The following is a 23,817-nucleotide window of genomic DNA, read 5'->3' on the forward strand; positions in this document are numbered from 1 at the left end:
TGTGTATGTGCAAATATCGATTTTTCAATTAGCTACATTAAAAACGGGAATCCACCGTTGGGTGGTGTAGTTTATTCTACTCGTTTGACGCAAATGGATTTTCCCGCCATGTTTTACCACTTTTTCTTGGAAAATTCGGACTGTCACTCAGCAACAACAAAACGCATCCAGTAACAAGCATACAAAAGAATTGATTTATTGTGCAAACAGGTGGAAACCTCCAGAGTGGCCGCCATTACACGATGCTTGATTACAACAACTAAATACCATCCAGTACTTTCGATTCATTTTTCAAACATTTTACGAACGCTATACGGCGCCGATCTGGCAAGCGCCTACGATTAGCTACACTATCCACTTATCCGTGCGGCGTTGGCGGCCTGCAATTTAATCGCCCGCAGCCGCTAGAGCGCTAAATATGAGTAAAGATGATGTCGTAACACTAAAAAAATCGTATCGTCCATACCGTTCACACACTACATACATACACACACATACACACACATGCATACCGTTGATCCACTTTCATCGGAGCTATACGCACGCTTATCTAGAACGGTCTAAGTACGAGGGTTAATAAGATAAGAAGGGTAAGTACAAACAAACCAAGCTAACAAAGCTGCCCATGCCCAACTGCGAGGGCACCGAGGTATCCGGGTGCGCAATAGAGAGAGAGAGAGAGAGAGAGAGAGAGAGAGAGAGAGAGAGAGAGAGAGAGAGAGAGAGAGAGAAGAGAAGAGAAAATGCTGTCTCCTTCGGCTCCGGCTTCTCCTTTAATTGCCATATCCACAGCAAAACATACACTCCAACGCAAACAGTTCTTCAGCCCTGCTGCGCACGCGTTGCGTCCGCACGAGACTCTGCAATACTGCAGAGCGACGTATCGCCACTTCTTTTTATACACAAAACCGAAGCGCACTAGAGATGGGAGTTTGCCGGCGGTTGACAAGTAACGCAAAGAGTAACTAGTTACTCGAGTTGGAACGGAGCGAGTCGTTCAAAAGAAACTAGCCGAAGTGACCGGTTGCGGATGGCTCAGTCCACGTGGAACTGATCACCGTGGTGATGCATTGTTAACGGTGACGTAGTAGGTTTGTGTGATGTCATGTAGTCTAATTACTATTTTTTGGAGAGTGGAAAATCCATCTATCTATAGTATATCTCTGCTCTCTCTGTAATGCATAGTTTCTCTCTCTCTCTCTTTCTTGCGGATTTCAGCATGCAACCAGATGCTCCTCTATATAACATGGCATACATCAAACACCTGCAACTGTCTAATCTCTGCAAAGATCTTTCTATCTCGCTGTCACATTTGACAGATGCTAGATCTGCGAAGACCTCTCTGTCACAATTGACAGCTCCTACACATCCTTCTCCAAGGTACAAGCAGATAACACACTCACACACACACACAAACATACACACATATACACATACACATATGTATTCAGTTGACTTGTGGCAATCGTTATCACAAAGCTGTTTACAACACTTGACGGCGAAGTGACTCACTTATCCCTTTACATTGCTAATCTGTGATTTTTTTGTTCGTGTTTCTGTTTTTGGTTATGTGTGAATGTTTGCACCTCTATTTCTATTTCTCGCTTTCTCTCTGGACGCCCCCTCACGTCACCGTGGCGGAGATCGTGTCCCGTATCCAGGGCGTGTTGGGCGTAATCTTGTCGTACATCCGGGGGCGCTCGATACCGTTCGGGGCGCAGGCGATGCGCCACGAGCTAATGCCGACCAGGGCCCAGCGCCGATCGCTCGGCAGCAGGCACACCACCGGGCTGCCGGCAAACTCCTCCTCGCTGCAGTCCTGCTTGTGGTAGGCCGACTCCGCGCACATGCTGTTCACCGTCGCGATCGAGATGTTCTCGCACGGCGACATGTCGATCAGCTTCAGCTGCACCCGCTGCAGATGGTCCCGCTGGCGCGACCACCCGAGCGTGTTGCAGTTCGTCCACTGGCTCTGCTTGCCCAGCTTGGTCGGCTGCTGGAGGAACCCAACGCCACCGCCCGGCGCGCCCACGTTCGCGGCACCGCCCGAGCTGATGTAGTTCAGCGCGGAGATGTAGTTGTTCGTTTGCGGCGAGTTGGCGGGCAGCGGATAGGCAGCCGACGGTACACCCGCCGACGGTGGTGACGGTGTGGGACGGCCCTGCACCGGCCCGACGGCAGCCTCCGCCTGCGGGATGTGGTACTGCTCGTCGGCAAAGTCTGCGCTGTACTGGTTGACGTACTTGGCCGCCTCGTTCAGGTCGCCGTACTCGTCCGCCGCCAGCTCGTCCTCGCCCGGCATCTCGAAGTACTGCCGGTACTCCTTCAGCTTGCGGCCGACCACCGCCTTCGAGGACTTGCCGCCGGTCGAGTACTTTTCCGCGTGCGGCGTCGGCGTCACGCTGTTGTCGCTGCGATCGATCGTCTCCTTGAGCGGCAGATCGGGCAGACAGATGGGTCGCACAAAGTCCGAGTAGACGACGGGCGTCTCGAGCCGTACCATGGCGGCGGTGCTGCCCTCTACCGGTGACTTCACCATACCGATCTGTAAAGCAAAACCGAGAAGATGGCGCGTTAGTAACATTGAGTATTAGCGGCGGAGAGTCACTGTCAGCCCGCTCATCTTACAATACGACGCCGCTGCGTCCAGGGTGCGTTGGAGGAGAGGCGCACCGCACCAAACACCGCCATCCACGTGGCCTTTGCCTGGCCCTGGAAGCATGATTCCGTCGTGAGGACCCAATCTTTTGAAACCTGTACAGCGTAAACAGATCAACAAAACTCAGATTAGATATTGGCCAACGAATCTTCCGATGAATCTTCGCCACTTACCAGCGTGCCGTCGCAGACGTGCGTGTCGGCCCGGAGCAGCGCCACATGCCACGGCCAATCGCCCGGCGTCGCCATCTTGGAAAGGCCGATGTTCTGACTCGTGGGTAGCGTCGACTGCACGCCACACTCCAGGTGGCTGCAGGCGACGTACAGCGACTGCTTGCTCTGGCACTGCGTGCGCACGAACGAAATCTCGGACGCGCGCGGATCCAACACGCGCACGTAGCTCGTGTTCGGCTCCGTGTCGTTGCGTATCTCCGAGTAGTCGACCCGCTCGTACCCGAGCGCCTTGCACAGCGACTCGGCGACGGTGTTGCGCACGTACTCGTTGCCCTCCATCCCGACCGAGCACAGCTTGCCGGTGGTGCCCTTCTCCGAGAAGACGGCGTAGCCCTCCGAGTAGAACCGTGGCCGGAATGGGACGATCGGTGGCGGGAACGTCAGGAAGCTTACCTGGGGCGAGATGGACACTTGCAAGAAGAGGAAAAGGACACGGTTAGATGCTGTGCTGGAAGGGATCAGAGGCGTACGAAGAAGTCCACTTACGGCAATCCTTCTCGTCGCTACCGTCCGGACAGTCCAGCTTGCCGTCGCAGCGGGCATTGCGGGCGTAGCAAGCGCGGCTTCTTCCGCAGGAGATCGCCCCGTACGCACAGAACGTGCACGTGTTCTCGTCCGACAGGTCGGCACAGTCAGCTACACCGTCACACAGCCGCGACGAGAGCGCATTTGCCTGCAGCTCGCCCGTGCAGCCCGGCTTGCTGTGGCACGACTGCACACCCGTCGACTCCGGGAACCGCTCGCAGTCCAGATAGCGGCGCAGACGCTCCGGCAGCCGCTCGCCGCAGCCCGCCCAGAACGACTGGCAGTACTGGCGGCAGACCGTCCCAGCCGTCGGCTCCTCGATGCTGCGGTACTCGCACGGCGGCTGCAGCAACCGGCAGATGAAGTCGAACGCCTGGCGGAAACACTCCGCATCGACCAGCTCCCGGAACGAGATCAGATCCGCCTCGACCTCCTCCAGCGAGCCGTGGCCGAAGAAGTTCGGATAGGTCGTGACGTTGTACCCGACCGACCGGCAGTACCCGAGCCGCAGCGGCTCACACTTGCGCGGGGGTCGTGCGGTCGTGACGATCTCCACCGTCACCTCATCCTTGCCGCCGAGCGGCGAGGAGGACGTGCCGACGATGTCGTCGCCCGTGCCAGACACTTCCTTAATTACCAGGCTGTTCGGATCGATCGTCAGGTTGCGGAAGTACTTGCGCTCCTGGCCCGTGATCTCCTCCAGCAGGATGGAGCGCAGATCGGCCGCCGACACCAGCTCGGCGTACGGGTCGAAGTAGAGCGCAAAGTGTAGCGTCAGGTCGCCCGGTTCCTCGTTGCTGTGTTGTCAGTGGGAAAGGGAAGACACGCATGCTGAATGTCTGGAGGTCTGGAGTTCAAGTGTTCTCCGATACTTACCCATCCAGTGCAAGAATTTCACTACCCTCGAACGGTTCGCGCAGGTCTGACCGGCGCATTATGAGATTGATGCGCTCCCGGTAGTCGCGGGCTCGGTGCTGGAAGCGCAGCGTGTTCTGATCTGCCAGCTCGGGCGTCCATCGGTCACCCTCGATCACGCGCAGCCGCGCCCGGAATATCCGATCCGGCAATGGTTCCGGCCGCAGGTACGTGTCTGGGAAGTTGGGAAATGAGCAGAAAGCAGAGTTTGCATCAAGTTGGAACATCTCTGGAGCATTCAGAGTTTACGACCGCAAGAAGTCACTGACAGGTTGGAGAAGCGGAACTCCAAAGTGTCTCCACACGGGGCAAACTAATCTGCAGCACACATCCGCAGGTTAATGGGCCCATTAGCTGGATACTGATCGCATGTAGGGAAGCCTTCCATTACCATGGTTTTTAGTCAGCGGTCTTCTGAGATAAACTGCGCTCTGGTTTGGGTCATCACCATTATTTCAGGTGCCTCCGAGCGAAAGTAAAACAACTTCCGGAGCGAGCTTTGGGTCACGTTAAGAGCGCAAATCCGAAACACAACCTGCAAACACTACCCTCATTAGCTGAAAGATGGCGTGAAAGTGGTTAGCGGACTCATCCTCGCCTACCCCTGTATCATCTCAATATGGCTAACACGTAATGTACCCCTCATCTGTAGACATTCTATTAGTTTTGGTGCGCCGGAAAAGGCTTATCCGAAAAAAAATAAACAAAACCCCTCGTAATCAATCTTCCTGACTGGAGCTTATGGGGTTACTTTTAGAGCGCCATCTGTGCGGGTTATCAACCTCCCTTCCCTTATGATGCTGACGCAACCTGCATCTCAAACCCTCCAGGTATTCCACGTCGGGAGAGATGAGCAAAAAAAAAAACAATAAAAAAGCAATTAGACACCATCCCGCTGGAAATGGAAAGTCACTTTTCACTTTCCCCTCCCAGCCTCGCTGGTCGCTGTGACTTTTCCAGAGTTACGTACACACACACACACGCATGTGCGCATCTCCAATTAGGAAGCGCAAATAAAAATATGAGACGCGCATTGATCCGCCGCGTAAGACGCATTGTTTGGTACCGAACTGGCGTTGTTGCCGCGTGTGTGTGTGTGTGTTTTTTTTTGTTGTTCCCAGCGCTCAACCTCAATGAGTTTGCCGCCTATTGTCGCGAGTTTTCGTCCCCTCCCCCTGGCTACCGAAGAACGCCAGCCGTGCGTGTGCGCATTTACGGCTGCTTCTTCAGTAGGTTGTTCGGTTTACGTAAAAAGCTGTTTCGGCTTACAGTGTGGCAGTGCCAGAGGGCCATAAAATCAAATTATGCCCATCGGCGGAGAGAAATTCCGTACCCAACGGCACCCATTTCACCCATATAGCAAAGCTGGAGCAGCAGTTTTGGCACTGGGTGAACCACACCAGTGCCTCGTGTAACTCGCACAGAAACAACTCGCACGTTGCGCGCGCAGACAGCAAAAACAATCGACTTAATTGAAAGTGTTTTGTGCCATGGCTGACTTTTAGCGTGTTCTCTACTCGTCACTCTCTCTCTCTGTCTTTCTCTTAGACACACAACACGTAGGTACTCTTTCTTTCGTTGCCGTTTTCTCACATTCCTGCGCGATGAGCGGCGAAATTCGCAAACGCACTTACTTTCTTCCACGACCTAACCCGTGAGAGGTCCCACAAGCTGCGCTAATAGGAGCTTGTTAAGAGAGGATGGATGGTGGTGGTGTTGTGGGGGTGTGTATGTTTACGTATAGAATGTTTTCCCTGCCGACGTCATCACAAACACACAATGGTGCCGTTTTGTTTTCTGCATGCGCGGCGCGCCATCGAATGTTCTCATTCGTCAAAGTAGTTTATGGAGGCCGCGCCAGGCCACTTGCTTTTGCTTGGTGTATAACAAAGAAAGTAGTTGTGCTGTTGAATGGCAAGAGCGGGTTTGGTGGGTGTGCCCCTTACATGGGTAATAAATCTCTTGTATGCGGTGGTGTGCAAGCGTGCGTGCATTGCGTTAAAACACACAAATTGTATTTTGCACGCGCGCCCATCATGACCACACACAAGAGAGTTAAGTGTGCTGTGGGGGCTGCTTAACTCATGGTAAGCTGCTCTTCTTCTTATCCTCACTCTACAGGGAGGTCTTGTTTATCCAAGAGAAAATTGCCCTCTCTATGCGGGGGACACAGCACGATGTATTAAAAAGTTCCTGCAAACACACACACCCCAGTCTCGAACCTGTGACTTTTGCAAGCTCAGCTAAAGTCCAGCCCCACCTTCCCACCTAGACTACCGGCCAGCCCCAGCACGGTGACAGCGTACAAGCCTATATAAACGCTTGCCCACCGGCAACATTACTTACAGCCAACGTAAACGATCGCACCGGCGCACAGCAGTATCAGCAGAAAGCCGGCAATCAGCGCACAGCCACACTTCTGGTTGTCGCCGAGCTTGCGGCGCGTAAACCGTATGTCGGAATCGCTCGACAGGACCGACTCCGCCCGGCTGCTTTTCGCGTGCATTGCCCCCCGGCTGTGATGATGGTGATGGTGATGGTGGTGATGATGGCCGTGCCCTCCGTTCGCCGCCTTCCCGCCCAGCCCTCCGTTCTTGTGCTTTCCTGCACCACCTCCTCCACCGCTGGTGGCGTTGGAGCTGTCCGAGTTGGAGCGCAGCTTCCGGTCCTTCTTGAGGCTCGCGTCCAGATCGGAATCGAGCGCGGGCGGTGGCGTCCCGGTGCCAAAGTGATGACGGTGCTGCTGCTGCTGCTGCTGCTGCTGCTGTTGCTGTTGCTGCTGCTGTGTCGCTAGATGCATCCCGTTGTGATGTGCTTGGGCGAGATGGGCCAGGTGCTGCTGCTGTTGCTGCTGCAGCTGATGGTGATGGTGATGGTGGTGATGGTGACCGTGCGAAAGCCGATCGTCGTCGTCAAAGTAAGAATCGTCATCGGGCGGCGGCGGTGGCGGCAGGGAGTCGCAATCGTCCGACTCGGGATACTTTGGGCCGGGTTTCTGTGGGAGGAACGGAAGAAAACGCGTTAGAATTTGCGCATCTCATCTGCGTTTTGTTGCCTCGACGCCTTTGCAAATGGTGCCAGGGTGCGCATCTTTCCCATCCCAGGGCTGCAGGTCATTCATTCCTTGTGCGCAGTCAGCGGTCCAGAACGGAAGGGAGGGGAGAAGGAGGTGGGTGGGCAGCTCGCTAAACAGTGCGCGGTTGTTTGCTCTCGCGGCCCCAAACACCAAAACCCCAAGGTGCCGGTCGCACCTGACTGACTTTCCCGCTGTGAATGGCCTGTGATGGAAGATTCTCAGCAGAAAGGCTGAGCTTCTGTGCGTTGCTGCTAACCAAAAGGCTAGAGCTTTTGCGCTCAGAAAAATGTTGCATATAGTTTACGCTTTCTAGGCCTCTTACGAACTGTCTTTTTTGTTTGTTCAAGGTCTCCCTGGTTCTACCCGTACTACGAGTCATAGTCCGTTGCGCTGCGGTGCATGATTCTTTCTGCCCGGGGTACTTGCGATACTAGCCGTCGCACAATTAACTTTCTCTCTCGCCGCCACCAAGCCGGTGGAATGTGTACGGAGCGACGGCAGTGTGGGCCTCTCGATTCTAACAATCCGCTGACAGATCATAGCCGGGCCGAGCAGCTACCGGGTGCGTACTGCATTTTGCACCACTGTCACGCCTGCGTGCGCTTGCTAATCGATGGGCGCGATAATAAGCCGCTTCGAATCGAATCAAATTGTACCCTGCTGCCCTGGCCGTACCCATTAGCCCAAGCGCGACGAGAGGCAAGCTCGATCGTCGCGTCTTGGCGGAGATTTCAACCGTTGCGCAAAATCGTTTCGCCAGTAACGCTCGCCATTGGAATTGGAGAGCGAGCCTTTTGTTTTGTAAGCTTTTGCCGTTACCTTTAACAGCTTTAACCTTTTCCGCGCGCTAAAAGACGGCATGTCCACTGCGGAGGGCAACAAAGTAATCGGTAACATCTCCATGTTCGAATTTCCGGAACTCCAAAAATACCCAGACGAAAACAAAACCCCAAGATTATGCGAATGAAATTTCGAACGAAATTTGCCGCACCAGTGTGGAGTAGTATCGGGTTTGTTTACTGCGACTTTGTTTAATGCCAAAATTATGCGACCCAAAAGCACAGAGAAGACGCGGGACACATGGGGCGAGGGCGCCAATTATCTCGTTTCACAATGTATCTCCACGACTTTCTTTAGCGCTGCCAGCCCGAACACTCTCTTACAATTCGCTTTCGATATGCAAATAGTGGCTAGTGGCTAATAGGGTCCGAAGGTGGGTCCGAAAACACGAAAAGCGAAAACGGAAGCGGGCATTGTAACGCTCAGCTCGCGGTTTGAGAAACGGGCGAAGGAAAGCAACTGCCAATTTGTCACCTTTATGGGGCGGTTTTGGGAAGCAAGATGCCGCCATTGCCGTTGGCTGGGGGTTTGTCGCCTGCAGCAAGGACGCGTATCGTCGGCTGCGCGTAGCAATAAATTATTGTTATATATTTCTTTTTATTATGTTACTTTCTTTGATGCAACAACACAGGTAAAGGCGTGTTAATCGTTTGAGGCGGTCAAGCATTGAACCGTAATTTGTAAAGCAAAGTACGGGGAGAGTGTTTGAGGGCCGTGTGCAGTGCGGCACGTTTCACTTTCCTCTCCATTCGATCCAGTAACGGTAACTTGCGGCCCACTGCAGCTTAAAAATGGAAGCGAGACACTGCAAACCGATTCACCCCGCCGGATGCGGAGGGCTGGCGAGGCTCTCGAACTTTGGGCGAAAATTCATCGCTTAATTGATAGCTCATTAACCTTTTCCCCCCGAAAGTGCAACTGGGGTTTTTTTTTTCCTCATAGCCCGAGGGGTTGTTTTGATATGTTTTGACGCATTTTCTATTGCTATCTTTCTCTCTTTCGCTCTGTTGTTTTGGGGTGCCTTAGATAGATAATGGTGAAATTGCGCTGAAACCCGACAAGAAGCAGAAGAAAAAGACGAAACGAAAAACGCTGATTTCAATTTTCAACACCTTTTGCCACCAGGTAAAGGAAACATGGAAGAGGGCGAAACATTTAAAGCAGCCATTGGGAAAACACAATAATTACATAAAAATATGACTCTTTGATGGTGATTAGTGGCGAGCTTTCTTCTCGCTGCTAGACCGGGCCCACCCCCCCCCCCCTCCCCCCGCACAGTCCCCCCTCCCCCTCATTTGTCGTCCAGTTCGAATTTCGTCTGCCCGATGGCATCAAGCGACGAACCGGGGGAGAGAAATGTTTTGCTACGCTTTTATAAATTGGAAGAAAATATATAGCCACACACACACACACACACAGATACACACGCACAGACAAACAAGTACACAGATTATTGCTATTTTTTTATTTTCCATCTTTGCGTCCGGTGCAACGGGGCACGGGTGCGTAACGAGCAGAGCAGCTGCAGCCGGTCGGACGGATTTTGCTAATTTTTTGCTTCTCTTTTTTTCTTTCGTTTCACTGTAGCTGTAGGGAGGCTGATTAGGAGGCTAAGAAACGCCCGGAAAATCGAACTTTTCTCTACAATGTGTGGCGGTGTATGTGTGAAAGTGTTGTATAAGTTGTTTTTCCATTTTTTTTTCTTTCAATAAAACATTCAATCAGTAACGCTTACACAACCGGCCCGAGCCGCAAACTGTCGCCTTAATAAGCCGCAAGATGAAGCGAATTGTTATACTTGTGTTTTGTTTTTTGCTTTTTTTTTCGAAAAACGTTCGACACACCCGAATAAATTAATCGCTGCGCATGCAACACGTGTGCACGCGGGCTTGATGGTGAGGAAGGTAGCAAGACTAAAAACACATTAACGCACCGAGCTGAAAGGGGGGGGGGGAGGAGACAAAAAAAAACACAACAATGCAACCAGGCACGCAGCACACACCCTCCGAACACATCTCATGCGCTTCAGCGCTGTATCATAATCCTTCGGCAGGCTCGCAAGCTGCTAATTAAGGCGCTCGCGCTGCTGGCACTGCACTGTTACGGTCGGGATTTAATTGCTAATGGTTTGCGTTTGCATCTCCGGCTGAGCAGCGGCAGCGTACGAACAGCAGAACGGCTCCACCCGACGGCCCAGTCGCTTCCTACTTGCTAACCGAACCGCAACTGGCGGCCGCGTTTCTGCGTCGCCAGCACTTTGACGGTTTCGCCAGACGGAGAAAGTGTGGAAGGCAAGAAGGCAAGACCAAAACAAAAAAAACGGTCCGCTAAGAATTTTGCACGCAACGTACAGCATCAGTTTAGTCCGAAAAAGTGTGTAATTTTTTTTTTTTGTAACAAAACGTGCTTGTGCAAACGAAAGACTTCAATGCGCTTGCAAGCGATTAAACGCAGCTGTAAAAATTGTACCCCGCACATTGTTCAACAAGACACAAAGTAGAGTCAAACATTAATATAACAGTCCCTTCCGGGGGATCTTCCTTCCTCCCTCCCCCCCCCCCTTTCCCATTGACATTCTGGCTACTTTTTTTTTTTTTGAGCGGCCTGCGGGAACTTCCACGACTTTGCCTGGGCGCCAGAACGCGATGAGATAGTTCAAATTTTCCGTTGCTTTAATGGCTTCTTTTCTCCGGCCCATCTCTCCCACCGTCCCACTATTCCGCACCGGTACTCGCAGTACAATGACACGCGCATTGCACCAGATTTATTTTCACACACAGCAACACAAAGTCCAGCGCGCTGCCCACCGCGCTGATTTATGACACTAGTCCAGTTGCCCGACACCGGGCCGCTCACGTGTCATCACCACCACGCGTGAGAAAACTTCGCTCGATGTCAAAGCGTGCTGTAGGGCGGTCCAAATGAATCTTCCAAGGGAACGGCCGCGTGTTTTGTGTTCTCTGTACCTTTGTGCCCTTGCCTCATAACGAGCCTAATATGAAATAAGCTTCTTTGTTGCAAGCCATTTCCTCATCATCAACCGCTTAATGAGCTCTCGTTACTCTCCCACACACACACACACAGAGAGAGGCACAAAACTTAATAAGCGCCATAGGACGGGGTTGTTCAAACATATCTCGTTAATTAATTAATTAATTAATAGAGCCTTTAATTGATCTGCATCGGTTCGTGCAAGGACAAGTGACAGGATCCCGCTCAAGGGATGTTTACATTGCCACGCAAAAAAGCCCACATGAGTGTATGTGTGTGTGTTAGATTACACTCAGCACGAAGGCAACGCATCGCTGGCAAATCAAAGCGTGGCTACCTTGAAGTGAGCCACATCCGTGTTTGGATTTTGTGCAAAGTGGCATGAGAAAAGTAAAATCTCCACACACACACACCAACAGCTGGCTGGGTAATTAAATCAGCCAACGGCAATCACAAGAAAGCCGGTCAAATCAATCGGGCGCGAGCGCGCCCATCCAACCCCCCACCGAGCGCTTTTGCTCGTTCCACCGTTGCGAATTTTCCCCACACTCACGCACGCTGATACAGCTCCCGTTGCTGTGGCCTAGAATGTTGCCCGCAGAAAATTGATCTGCATCGCCAGCGGTACAGTGGTGGGAATTGCTGTAAGTGGTCTTTTTTTTTGCGGCAATTCTTATTCGATACCCATCCAACTTGACCATTGACGATGCAGATTATAACAGAAATAAACATTACAGGTGTAGAATTATAACTTTTCTTTGATTTATTTTATAAATGATATGGTTAAGCGACGAACTTTTTCGTAATTTCAGAATAGATGTTAGATGATACTTGAAAACGTTGCCGATACCGGGATCTGCGGATTTGTATCGCAAGACTGCGGCACACTTTTTCGGGCACACTATCGCACCCCAGGGACTTAACAGCCTAATTTTTTATTTTTATTTCATTTTTATTTTGCATTCCCACTGTTTGAGGCTTGAAAAAGTAATCTGTAATGCCTCTTATTTATTTGTATGCGAATTAATTATTGATGCACACTCTAAAAACATGAAATTAGAATTTTTAAAATTTCGGCTGTCAAGTTATATATCCAATGGGGTGCGATAGTGTGTCCGAAAAAGTGTGCCGCAGTCTTGCGATACAAATCCGATACAATATATCGTTCCGCTGTCTTGCGAGTGACTCCCGCAGATTCATAAAAGTGTCCCGCGGACTTGAGTTCTGTAGGAAAACCCTGTATATTAACATTTGCTATACAAGTTTTATCCATTTTTGCACTACTGTTCACGCAAAAGAATACATGCGGACTTAGCAAACTTCAATGAGACTTTCATGATATGCATGGCGAGGCTGATTGATTACATGATTAACTATGTAACTTTAATTCATCTATTTTGAAACGAACCGTTTCAAACATTTATTAACACAGTCAATGCATGAGACACTTGCAGTAAAAAAAAACTGATGCTTTAGAGACAAAAATTGATGCATCAGAGGCAAACATTGTGACACGCCGTCAAAAATTGGTGACTTAGGGCTGGATCTATTTCTAACATGTTGCGGCAACATTTGTTCAATGGCAACACTTATGGATTTTCCTATTTATTTCAACAACTGTGCACAAATCTGCCCACAAAAACATTTCAAAACTAAGTTTAAATATTTTTTATCTGTTTTGGTGAGCAAACAAGTCCGAAAATGTTCCTGCAGCAAATAAATTTGAAATAAATCGCTTTGTTTCACTTGCAACAAAAATGTTCCCGCAACATGAGTTTGACAGTTCGTCCATACGATTTGACAACAAATGTTGCCGCAACATTTTCATAGACTCGGGCCTTAGGGGCAAACTTTAGCGTCAACGGCTGTATAAGCCACGAAAATACCTTAACAAAAAAATATTATATTATACAAAAAAAATCTAAAAATAGGACTTGTTTACCGCATTTAGTCAACATTTCCAATTAAAAACACAAAATCCAGGCAGATAATAAACAGTTTTTTTTTTTCAGATGTGAAAAAGCAAAATAACCAAAATACACATACTGCGATTGCACCCACTGTAACACACGGCAGCGAAATCAATCAATCACCTGGGCCAAGAGTTTTGGGCGCTTTGACTGCGCGAGTGAGATTTCCCCTTGCCCAAAACGGCCAGATTTTTGCGTCCATAATCTCTGGCGCCCAATCGGGCAGCTGCAAGCGTTTTTTTGGTTTTCGCTGCGAAAATCTTAACGCGATCTCCACTCGCGCTCCGCGGGCAGGGAAAACCGTTTTTGGTGTTTGGTATCTGCTGCTGCTGCTGCTTTGCTTCTTCCCAGCCGCAGTAAGCGGTGCCCCGTCTGTTGTGGAGTAGCGTGCAGGCTAAAATTATCTTATGCTCAGATCGTGCCCAGCTGGGGGGGGGGGGGGGGGGGGGTGAGGGCACAGGACCCAACCGTTCTCGCTCACTCAGCCCCACCACGGAACGGAACGGCAGATCAATAACAGTATCGTGGATTTAATTTCGCCCGCATCAGTTTTCCAAACCCATCCACGGGTACCGTTTCGTTCACTCCCCTTGCCTCCTGCCAACCAAACGTTTTACATCCATAAAAAAAAAACCAGAACAGCTAAGGCGTCTCAACGGGGCAGCGGTAAGAAAAACAAAAACCCCACACGAACCGATCACTCACGCGGGCGGCCGGACGGGCGGGGGATGTCCTGCAGTTAGTTTCGATTGCTGAATCGAAAGCATCGCCTACAAATCGCCTATCTTCGCACCTCGGTGCGCGATGCTTTCTTTTTGTTGTTTGCCTTCCTTTGCACTCACTCGCCCTGTCGGCAACCCTTTGCCCTTTTGCCGGGGCGAACAAAAAAAAAACACACACACACACCAAAACAAAGCTAACAAACGATCAGAGTGCGCTAAATTCCACACCAAAATTAGCTCAATTGGCCTTTTTTCGGGCCAAGAAAAATACATCCCCTCTCGAGTCGTTGCTGTGTGTCATTGGTAAACGCTCCCCCACAACAACAACAACAACAACAACAAACTACCACCCGCGAAACAACACCACTCACCTTAAAACCACCCCATTCCCGCTCGTTCGTTCGTTCTTTTGCGCCCCAGACGGGTTCGTCCCGCTGTTGCTGCTGCTGCTGCTGCTGCTGCTGGTGGTGCTGGAACGGGTACTGCCAATCGTCGGGTTCGTCGCCTTTCGCCGGCTTCGAGCGCCCTTTTGCTACGATGGCACCGACTTTCGACACTGCCTGTTGCTCGCCAGCTGGCGTCGGTTTGCCCTCGGTCGGTCGGGCCGGTTGGCGCTGATTTTGCGACCGCCTGTGATGGTGATGGTGGTGCCGTTGCTGCTGCTGCTGCTGCTGCTCATCCGTGCTTCGTCTTAAATGGTTGTCCTGTGCCGTGCCCATATTGCAGTAAACGGGCCCACTAGCACGCTGGTCGTTGTAAGTTGTGCCACAAATTTCCGAAACACACACACACTCAAACACTAAATCTTTGCAAACAACAATGTTCTCGAAACCGACGCCTTTCAGCTAGCACACGCGGTTCATATTCTTTCCCGTTTAACTCTCACTTTTGCGCTAGAATTTAGTATGTGTCTAGAGTAACGCGGTGTGATTAGTAGTCGTGTCTCGCGGAGGGCCGATTCCGACTGCGCCCACCTTTTGCCCCGGTCGCGTTATCACGCTCGGCTCCTGGTCACGGCACCAAGCGTGGATGGTCGGTCGGGTACGGGTGGAGGTCGTCAGGCATGCGCGGTGCTGTGTCTGTGTCGCTACGGAAGGAAGGCGGATGGAATTGGATCGTGTCAGGTTAGGTGTCAGGCGTTATTGAGCTGCGTTTGGTTGTTGGTTGCATGTAAGTGTAGGTGTATGTGGTTAGCAATGTGCAGGAGTGTCTCGGTGCAGAGGAGGCAAACAGAAGAAGGGGTGCAAAAAAACACGCGGTGCAGAATTATGTTTTGTGAGAGGTTTGTGAGGTTCGTTCATATGAAACAAAAACAAAGGTCACTAAACTAGGGGTGTACAAAGCTAGCTGCATCACTGTCAAACTGTCCCGCACTAACGATACCCTTCCCTTTGGATTTCTCTCACCCCAGAGCGGCAGAGAAATCGAACCACAAAATTGGGGAAAAAATGGGGTTTACGGGTCCGACGTTTCCCCTTTCTTGCTGCCCGAAATTGAACTGTCCCACCGACAGATGGGTGACAAAAATTTCACCTCACGTCGTCGTCGTCTTCGTCATCGTCGTCGGTGTCTGCACACTAAGATCCTCCTCTCGGCACACAGCAAACACCACAATTCCAAGCACGTTCACCTCGCTGGCACTCTTTCGCTGTGGCTCACGGGTGAAATTCTGGTCGAAAACTTGCTGTTGACTTTATTTATTAAGTACACTCGGCCATGCTATCGGTTTCTCCCATCGATCGCGGTCAGCACCAGAACTGTGTCAACACGTGTTTAACAGTTTTACTTTGTTCCCAGCTCTTTTTTTTTGTTGTTGTAGCTCCACTACCTATCGGCAGTGCAGTAGTTGGCAGAAAGCGAGCAGCAAAAAAAAAAGCATCCATCCCATGCCGCGAAATTACCATACAATCGATGAGCCAAATGCTCACGCAGCGGGTGAGGTTTATTAGGTTGGTGCGGCGGTTGGTGGTTTGCAACCACGTACAAGCACGCACGCATCGGATGTGTGTCACCTTGCGCTCGGGCGGTCCACAAGACGCGCGAGGTGCGACACTGACCGTGCGCAATCGATACACAGTAGCTGGCCTGCGTGTTGTGACACGGTGCTGCGGCTACATTCTTGCCTATAAAAATAATGTGCAAATTGATTGCCTAATTTTGGGGCGCATAAACAGGTCTCGAGAACAGGTATCGAGAGCAGCAGCAGCAGCAGGTGCACCGAGCGCACCTCGATTAGCACACATAAACAGAGAAACAGTGTCGATCGTACCTTGTCGCCTTGTCGCCTAAGACGTTTTGTCGCAACTCTCGCAGTGAACGACCTTTGCTGCTTGGGGAGGAAGCAGCGCACGTTTGCAGCAATTGTGTAAATGTTGCACACCTACGCATCGGTGGACTAAACTCTTCCGATAGGAGCGCTCCAACAAGCCACTGGCAAACACTTTAACCTTTCAGCGCTCACTACTCTGCCCACTGCGGGTGCTAGAGCTTGCCGTACCACTCTTGGCATTGAACTGTGCAAGTCTTTCTCGCACCCAATAGCGACCCACATCGATAATGGTCAGTTTCCCTTCTCTTCGATCGCTTATCTCGTGCCCTCCCGTACGTACGCGTGTGTGGTACAAAGCACGCTGCCACGAGACACACGTGGCGCTGAGACTATACAGGCGCGTGCACAAGAGCAAGTGAATAGGCAAAGCAAAAAGCAGAAAAAAAACCATTTCAATTCGTGATCCAAATGGAAGGAAGCTGTACGAAGAGAGAAAGAAAGAGAGTGTGTGTGTGTGTGGGGGGAGGGGAGCTCGAAAACAAGTTCGATTCGAAAGTGAACGCGCGTACGTGAATCGGGCGCGTACGTAGGAGAGCCTCCGCGTGGACGGGCCAGAAGGTCGGACTTTGTTTCTTGCCACCACTACGCCCCGAAAAATCGCCCGTTCGTCGGAAAAGCCGTCCAGGGTGGTAGTGCAGGGAAAGGACGAGTAGTAGAGTCAATTTTCTTATACATTTTCACCCTTTCCTTTTTCCCTATTTGCTGAAGGTGGGGCGTCGCAGGTTGATTAGGCTCGCGGTTGATTAGGCCGACAGCCGACATGAAAGGCCGATACCCGGATGATACTGCACCTTTTAATGGGCGCGATGCTGGTGCTGCTGCTGCTACTACGGACGCTTTGCTAGCCGCAATCTCCAGGGACACATACGGCAGCGGGACACGGCGACAGGTTGGGAAGATTTTCCGGTTTCGCTCGAAAGTGAAGTGCAATGAAAAGGTTTGTGGTTTGTTTTTCCGGTTTTCTTCTGGCAGCTTCTTCGTGCCCGCCGCTCGATTGGTTTGTTGGGTTACTTTCGCTCGCTGATATCGCCACGCTGATCGTGCACAACGGGCAAGCAGGTCATCGGGGCATTGGAGATGGGGCCGAGCGGGCGTGTAGGAGATTGCAGAGATTCCCACGTTGGAAATGCTTCCCGTGCTGTTGCACGATAGGTTTCAAGAGAATCTTTTTTTTTTGCGATCCAACTGCTACTGGTGAGTCTTGTCATATGTAAGAAGACGGGATCGTTTTTGATTAGATACGAGACGTAATGCTCCAATGTCGGGAATTTACTGCAGTGTTGTTGCAGTACAAGCTTTTAATGAACTTCCTGGAGTTCTACTTGTGTTTAATGCTCTCGTATTGAGCAAAGATTGGAATTTCTGCTCATGTGAACGCTTCTAGAAATGCGCGAACTTCCTTAGGTCCTAAGATATTGGAACTTAGATATTCGATTGATCTTCTGGTTTTGTGTAAATATATCAAGTTTGAAGAGATGTCACAGGTATTGGAATACAAGTTTGTCAACAACATCCAAGAATTCTTCCAATATCATTGGGGTATAGGTTACGGAGAAAGATCTTCAAGATTGTTTTAACGCAGATGTCCAAAAGACATCAAAGCCCAAATGTTGGAATGCTATCTGCAACTACAAATATTAATCAAATTTGAATTCCATGCTCTTTTTTAGCTCCACTACATAGTTTGTCAACAATATCCAAGAATTCTTCCAATATCAGTGGAGTATAGATTACGGAGAAAGATCTTCAAGATTGTTTTGACGCAGACCTCCAAAAGACATCAAAGCCCAAATGTTGGAATGCTATCTGCAACTACAAATATTAATCAAATTTGAATTCCAAGCTCTTTTTTAGCTCCACTACATAGTTTGTCAACAACATCCAAGAATTCTTCCAATATCATTGGGGTATAGGTTACGGAGAAAGATCTTCAAGATTGTTTTGACGCAGATGTCCAAAAGACATCAAAGCCCAAATGTTGGAATGCTATCTGCAACTACAAATCTGAATCAAATTTGAATCAAGATCTCTTCCTGCTAAGCTTCCAATGGCTTTAGGATACAAAGTTATTGTGAATAAACGAATTTTCTTGCGGACCTAATCGGAGCTCCAAAGCGCTTCAAACTGAAAGCTTCTCGGTCGGGTGGGGAAGCTCCCGCAGACGCAAAACCACAAATCATGAAATATCAAAGCCAAACCATCGCCAGAAGTGGTACAACGAGCAAGAGGAGAAGCGTTGCTGCCAGGCGTGCCAGAGCGAGATATCGCTCCAGTGTCGAATGCTACTTCCGCAGCAGTGCACTACCCACAAATCAATTACACGGTGATGGCTTTCCAATTGCAGACGGCATGACGGTGCAGAAGCAGTATCTCCAGACCAGATGTTTTCGCGTAACCTGATCCGGATCCGCCCGGGCGAGAAGTACGCGCCGTACCTAGAGCTTATCCGTGCACTTGCACCGATGAGTCTTCGCAGCGCGCAGCTGGGAGGCTAACCTTCGGCTGGTAACGCACACCGTCACGCTGGCAGTCGATCGGGCATTCGACGTTCTCGCTCGCTCGCGCCTTTCCGACTGGCGTCCAATAGAACCGGCGGCCTAGCCTTTTCAAAGTGTTTTTTTGTTTTTTTTTTCGATTTTTTGCTGCTGTAATGGTATTTTGAGAACCTGAGCGGTTAGCATTCCTGTGCTGTGTGTATGTGTGTGTGCTTTTTATACGGGCAATCCCTTTTACTTCCACCGCTGCCCGTTCGTCGCGTTGCCTCGCTCGCCTTCCCGCCGCGTTAAATTACCAGTACCGTTCACCCGATCTGACAGCGGCATTTAAACGCGCTAAAGATCAACAAGCCACGAAACAACAGGCCCGCGTGGCCCCCCCCGGTCCTCCGCTGTCAAGACCCCGTGCCCTGCAAAGCCAAAGCATTCGAAGGTGCGCACCTTCGTGTGCCGTTTTGGGGTTGTCTGTCTGTCTGTACCTTCCACTGCCAGCGAATTGAATGTCCATTCCGAAAGGGAGGCTATAGAGGGGTTCGGTGGTGGTTTGTTGAGCGCTCGAAACTGGAGCACTCAGCAACCGCCACCGCACACACACACGCGCGAGCGAGGTGCCGGATTTTTTCGTTGTTTTGACGACGAGCGGCTCGCTTACAGGTGTATTTCTTGTAGCGAACATCAAGCTGTTGTTATTGCTTTTCTTTTCTCTAATTTCCTGGTCCAAATTCCCTTCCCTTGCGCCGTGCGTATCCCCTCTTTTTGAGCGGGGGGTATTTCACGTCAAAGTTCATCAAGCAGCTTCATGCCCGACCGCCGACCCAGAGCACTCGCTGCCCCAGCACAGCACAGCGCAGATGTGTTTGATAGCGCAACCCTAGCGAAGCCCTTTTCGCCGAGGAAAACAGGCACCATTTCCAATGCGCGCAATAGGCGAAGAAAAACTCCTCAACCCCTTCTCCTTCCATCCACCCACAAGGTGGCGGTGTGCCTGCGGTTCGGTTCGATGATCCGTGCAAGGAATGGTTTCGATCGCGAACGGTTGAACGGGCAGGGGGGCAGGAAAGTGAAATCAACCGAATCGGCAGTTGGTAGGGTTTTTGCTGACGAGATGATGCACGGCCGGAGTAGAGGGGTTAAGAGAAAGGGGGAGGGGGGGGAGAGAAAGAGAGGCACTTGTCAACGGGTTGTCGTTCGTTGTGGAAAGTGAGGAAAACCCGACAGAAAGTCGCAGTCGGTGGGCTTCTGTTTTCGTTTCTGATTGAAAATAGTGCTCGAAACGTAAGCAGCAAACGTACATCGAATGACGCTCGCTTGGTCTCGCGCCCTATCTCTTCCTTTCTTGCTGGGTGACCCTATTTGCAGACATCAATGAGGGAAAAGACTCTAGCGTGCTTTTTGTTAGGTACTTACATACTAACTGGGAAGTATGAACACAAACCCTGGCTCACAACGTTTCGTACACAAATCAAATGTATCCATTTGGCATCACCATGCTGCATAATTAAATAAATAAACTGTTAAATGTGTTTGAAATTAACGGTTTTTTTTCAAAATTTTCAATTCGATTGGGCAGTTTTTAACCCAAGAATTTGATTTTGAATCGCATAAAACACCACTTCAACAATAAAAATTGATTAATGACAGACCTGTAAAATCATTCGAACAAAAGACTTAAACTCAAGGGCAAGCGAGAAACCCTCCGTAAAGGTAGCTGAGGGGTTTTTACGATAATAGTTTGCTTTTTTTTTTGCAAATAGTTTGACATTTGGCGGCTGAAGCAATGTCCACACTCCATACAAAACCCCACATCTCCAGCAAAGCATGCGCTCGAACGAAACTTTAGCCGTGTCAGGCGTCCAAGAATGGTGTTATCTTGTGCGAAAATAATAATTAAAAATTTGTTTCTCCCCCTACGAAGAAAGGAGAAAGAGAAATCAATCAACAAATTAATACGCCCGCACCGCCCTAACCCCCACCCCCCCCCCCCTCCCGCCGGAACGACGGGCGCGGAATGAATCGAGCCCGCGCGTCCGAACCGAACGGTGTAATGAGAAGTCGATCGATTTTCCGATTCCCTTCGCGCGTACGGGTTTGGGGAGAAAGTATATATATGCCGAATTGAATTTCATCGCAACGAAACGATGGAAAGAAAGCCAATTGTACGATTGTGTGTGTTTCTTTTTTTTTTTTTTGTTACTATTTTTCCTAGCGCTGATGTTTCTCCTCGCCTACCATTACCGCAAGGGCTAGGCCAGGGGATGGGGAAAGTTATGAGCGCGGTTACAGAAGCCACACCAAAATAAAAAAACACACACGACTCATCTGCTATTCGATTGCTTCACTTTGACGTACGAACACGTTGCTCAAGCCACGTTGCATCCTTCCCATCAAATGTGTGTTTATTTATTTTATTGTTTCTACTTAAAATCGCCCCTTCAGCTACCGCACTCCCTTTTGACTGTGTGTGCCCCTTAGCGCGCAGGCATTATGTGACTGGCTAGTGTTTTCCTATTTGCTTCCAAAACGGAACAATAAAACATCAACAACACATCTGGCCACGCTTGCAAAAACACTCGCCGTGGAAGCCGTGGAGCGCAAGCCACAAGTAGTGCTAGAAACAAACAAAACACAATTCGACGGTAAGAACACACCAAATGTTGCCTAAAAATAAAACAAACAAAAAAAAAACGCTAAAAAGAGCTCGGCAAGATGCATCGCGGGCCCACGGGCTTTGTTTGCTGTGCGAGGTAAGCTTTTTTTGTGTGTGCCGCTCAACACGGTTCGTGTTTGTTTGCTCCACTTACACCGCGTTGGCGTGCATCGCAATTTCCCCGCACCGAATGACACCGATGCCGTCCGTGCCCGGGCCCGGAAAAACGGAATGGAAACGAGCAACCGCGCCTCACTCAGGCCCGCGGTTACCATCCGCAGCCGGAGATGATGTTCGCTTTGCAGGGTTTTCCAGAAGTTCTCATAGCTGTGGGACACTTTCTTACGTCAAATGAACTTAATGTAATGGGAATTGGACTCTCTAGCACTCTTGTTGGACAAATCCAAGTGGAATTTCCAAGGAGCTTGTTCAAAAAAGGTGCCATACCGTTCAATTTCCAACGTACGAAGTTCACTTCCAATGGGAAAGTGTCTAGGAAGTGTCCCGCAACTACGAGAACCCCTGGAAAACCCTGTATAGTCTTTTGATACAAGACGAAATACGTGCGGTGCGCTAAATGAAAAGCACTGCAAAGTTCGCGGCGACAACTCTCTTGCGCGATTGAAGCCTCCCGTGTGGATACAAATCGAAATGCAAAAGTGAGCGAGCACAGAAAGCCAAACAAAACAAAAAACGGCTCGCAAAACCATCCGTCTATCTTGATTTTGATTTGCGCGCCATATCTGCTGATTTGGTGCTGTTAATTTTCCCACCAATCATTGTTTTGCTTGCTGTACTTTATTTCCCTACCAAACAGCGAAACGCCGAAATGGGTGGGTAGTGCAACAGGGGAATACAAAACAAAAAAAAACCTACCAGCACACGCACCGGGCGCTTCAAAACGGCCATGTTAGAAACATTGCACCGTGTCAGCGAGATCATCTTCCGGGCGTGGATGGAATTGCTTTTAAAAATGACACCACGCAATAAAACCATTCCCGGCAGTGCGCCCACCCCTCCCCACACACATTATCTCTTGCAGGTTCGTGATCTGTTTTCGGCGTTGGGTGTGTGTGTGTGTGTGTTCCTTCATTTCTTATCGTAAAACAATTGTTTCTGCGAGATTGTTAGTTTGGGATGCTTTCTTTCGCTTGGATTTGGATTTCGTTTCACAGTTTTTACTCCGTCTCACGCATCCGCAGTACCGTGTGAAAGGCACCACCAGTGCGTAATGAGCCTTTGTGTGTGTGCGTGTGTGTGTGGGTTTTCCACCAAGCCAAATGGCAGCCTACCTAGGAGGCTGGCAGCAGCAGCTTTAAATTAAATGGTGCAAGTCGGTTTTTTTATCAAAAACGATCAATCGATTTCGATAACAAGGCAAGCGACGAACCCCAGCCAGTGCCAGGGAGGGAAAGTAAAAAAAAAACAGTGTGGGGCCTTTTTATTGCCTTTTTATGCCAACCCAGCATTGCAACACTATGCCCGTTTAAGTTTTATTACTTTCAAGAAAATTACATCTATTTCCACTCCCCCCCCCCTCCACCCCCCCCCCCCTCGCTCACTGCAGTCACTTCAGTTCCTTTGGGCTAGTGGAAAGGTCTGGCTTTTTAAAAGTAACAATTGACCAAAAATGTGTAAATGATAATTTCTATAACAATGGTTTAGCATCATTCTCTACCTTCCCCCCCCCCCCCCTGCCCTGCGTTCTAGATCTACCCGCGGGATTGGAATTTGCCAAATCCGTGAGAACACGAAACTATTCATTCACTCATACACACACACACACAAACACACGGAGTTATGTTTAAATGTATGACACCCAAAATAAAACGAAATCCCTCGAAAGCAGAACATTGCTTCTTCCGAGCGAAACAAATTTATGCGCCACCGCCAACCACGCCATCCTTTTGCGCCGCTGCTGCGTTGAGCGTCTGGAGTTCTTTTAGCACCACACAGCGATGGAGAGGGAGGCGTGAACACTGAGCTGCAGCTGCTCCATCCCAAAGGGGGAGTTATCCCCCCGATACGGTCGTGATTAAATTCTATGAAGTAATTAGCTGACCCCAAAAATTAGACGCTAAATGACGGGACACAAGCACTGGCCCCTGCTTGGTAAGCGTAGCTCATTTGTCACTTCACCGTGGACAATGCTACAGTTGGAGTGAAGGAGGCAGGTGGAGAAAAAATACCTTCTCAGCTCCCCAAAAAACACCAACGAAAAAAAAACTGATGAGCAAATGATGACCAATTCTTGGGACAGTTCGCGGCCTGTGGGAGTTAAACTGTGCAGTCGGGACGGAACTAGGGGATTGTTTTGCTCTTCCCGGCCCCTAACACTGTGACAAGATAAGCACAAGACAACCTAATTGAATTTGTGCTGGCTGGCTGTTGCATCACGCCCATTAGAATGCCGTG

The 23,817-nt window shown here is 50.0% G+C and overlaps 1 protein-coding gene across 3 annotated transcripts in view; it reads right to left on the reverse strand.

The window, feature by feature from the left end:
- Positions 1–171: 171 nt before the first annotated feature.
- Positions 172–23,817, reverse strand: part of LOC120949999 (uncharacterized) — a 35,762-nt gene continuing 12,116 nt past the window's right edge. Inside the window, exons 1-8 of one of the 3 annotated variants that reach the window (XM_040367704.2) lie at positions 15,465–15,760; positions 14,303–15,018; positions 6,679–7,327; positions 4,294–4,507; positions 3,379–4,214; positions 2,833–3,302; positions 2,629–2,754; positions 172–2,545 (exon numbers count right to left, since the gene is read on the reverse strand). In XM_040367704.2, the coding sequence (XP_040223638.2) occupies positions 1,625–2,545; positions 2,629–2,754; positions 2,833–3,302; positions 3,379–4,214; positions 4,294–4,507; positions 6,679–7,327; positions 14,303–14,650 (3,564 nt within the window). In that variant the 5' untranslated portion in view covers positions 14,651–15,018; positions 15,465–15,760 and the 3' untranslated portion in view covers positions 172–1,624. Of the gene's footprint in view, positions 2,546–2,628; positions 2,755–2,832; positions 3,303–3,378; positions 4,215–4,293; positions 4,508–6,678; positions 7,328–14,302; positions 15,019–15,464; positions 15,761–23,817 lie in introns of those variants that run through there. The other 2 variants (XM_040367694.2, XM_040367721.2) reach the window with 2 other exon arrangements.

This window comes from Anopheles coluzzii, chromosome X (assembly GCF_943734685.1).
Source record: "Anopheles coluzzii chromosome X, AcolN3, whole genome shotgun sequence".
NCBI classification, from domain to species: domain Eukaryota; kingdom Metazoa; phylum Arthropoda; class Insecta; order Diptera; family Culicidae; genus Anopheles; species Anopheles coluzzii.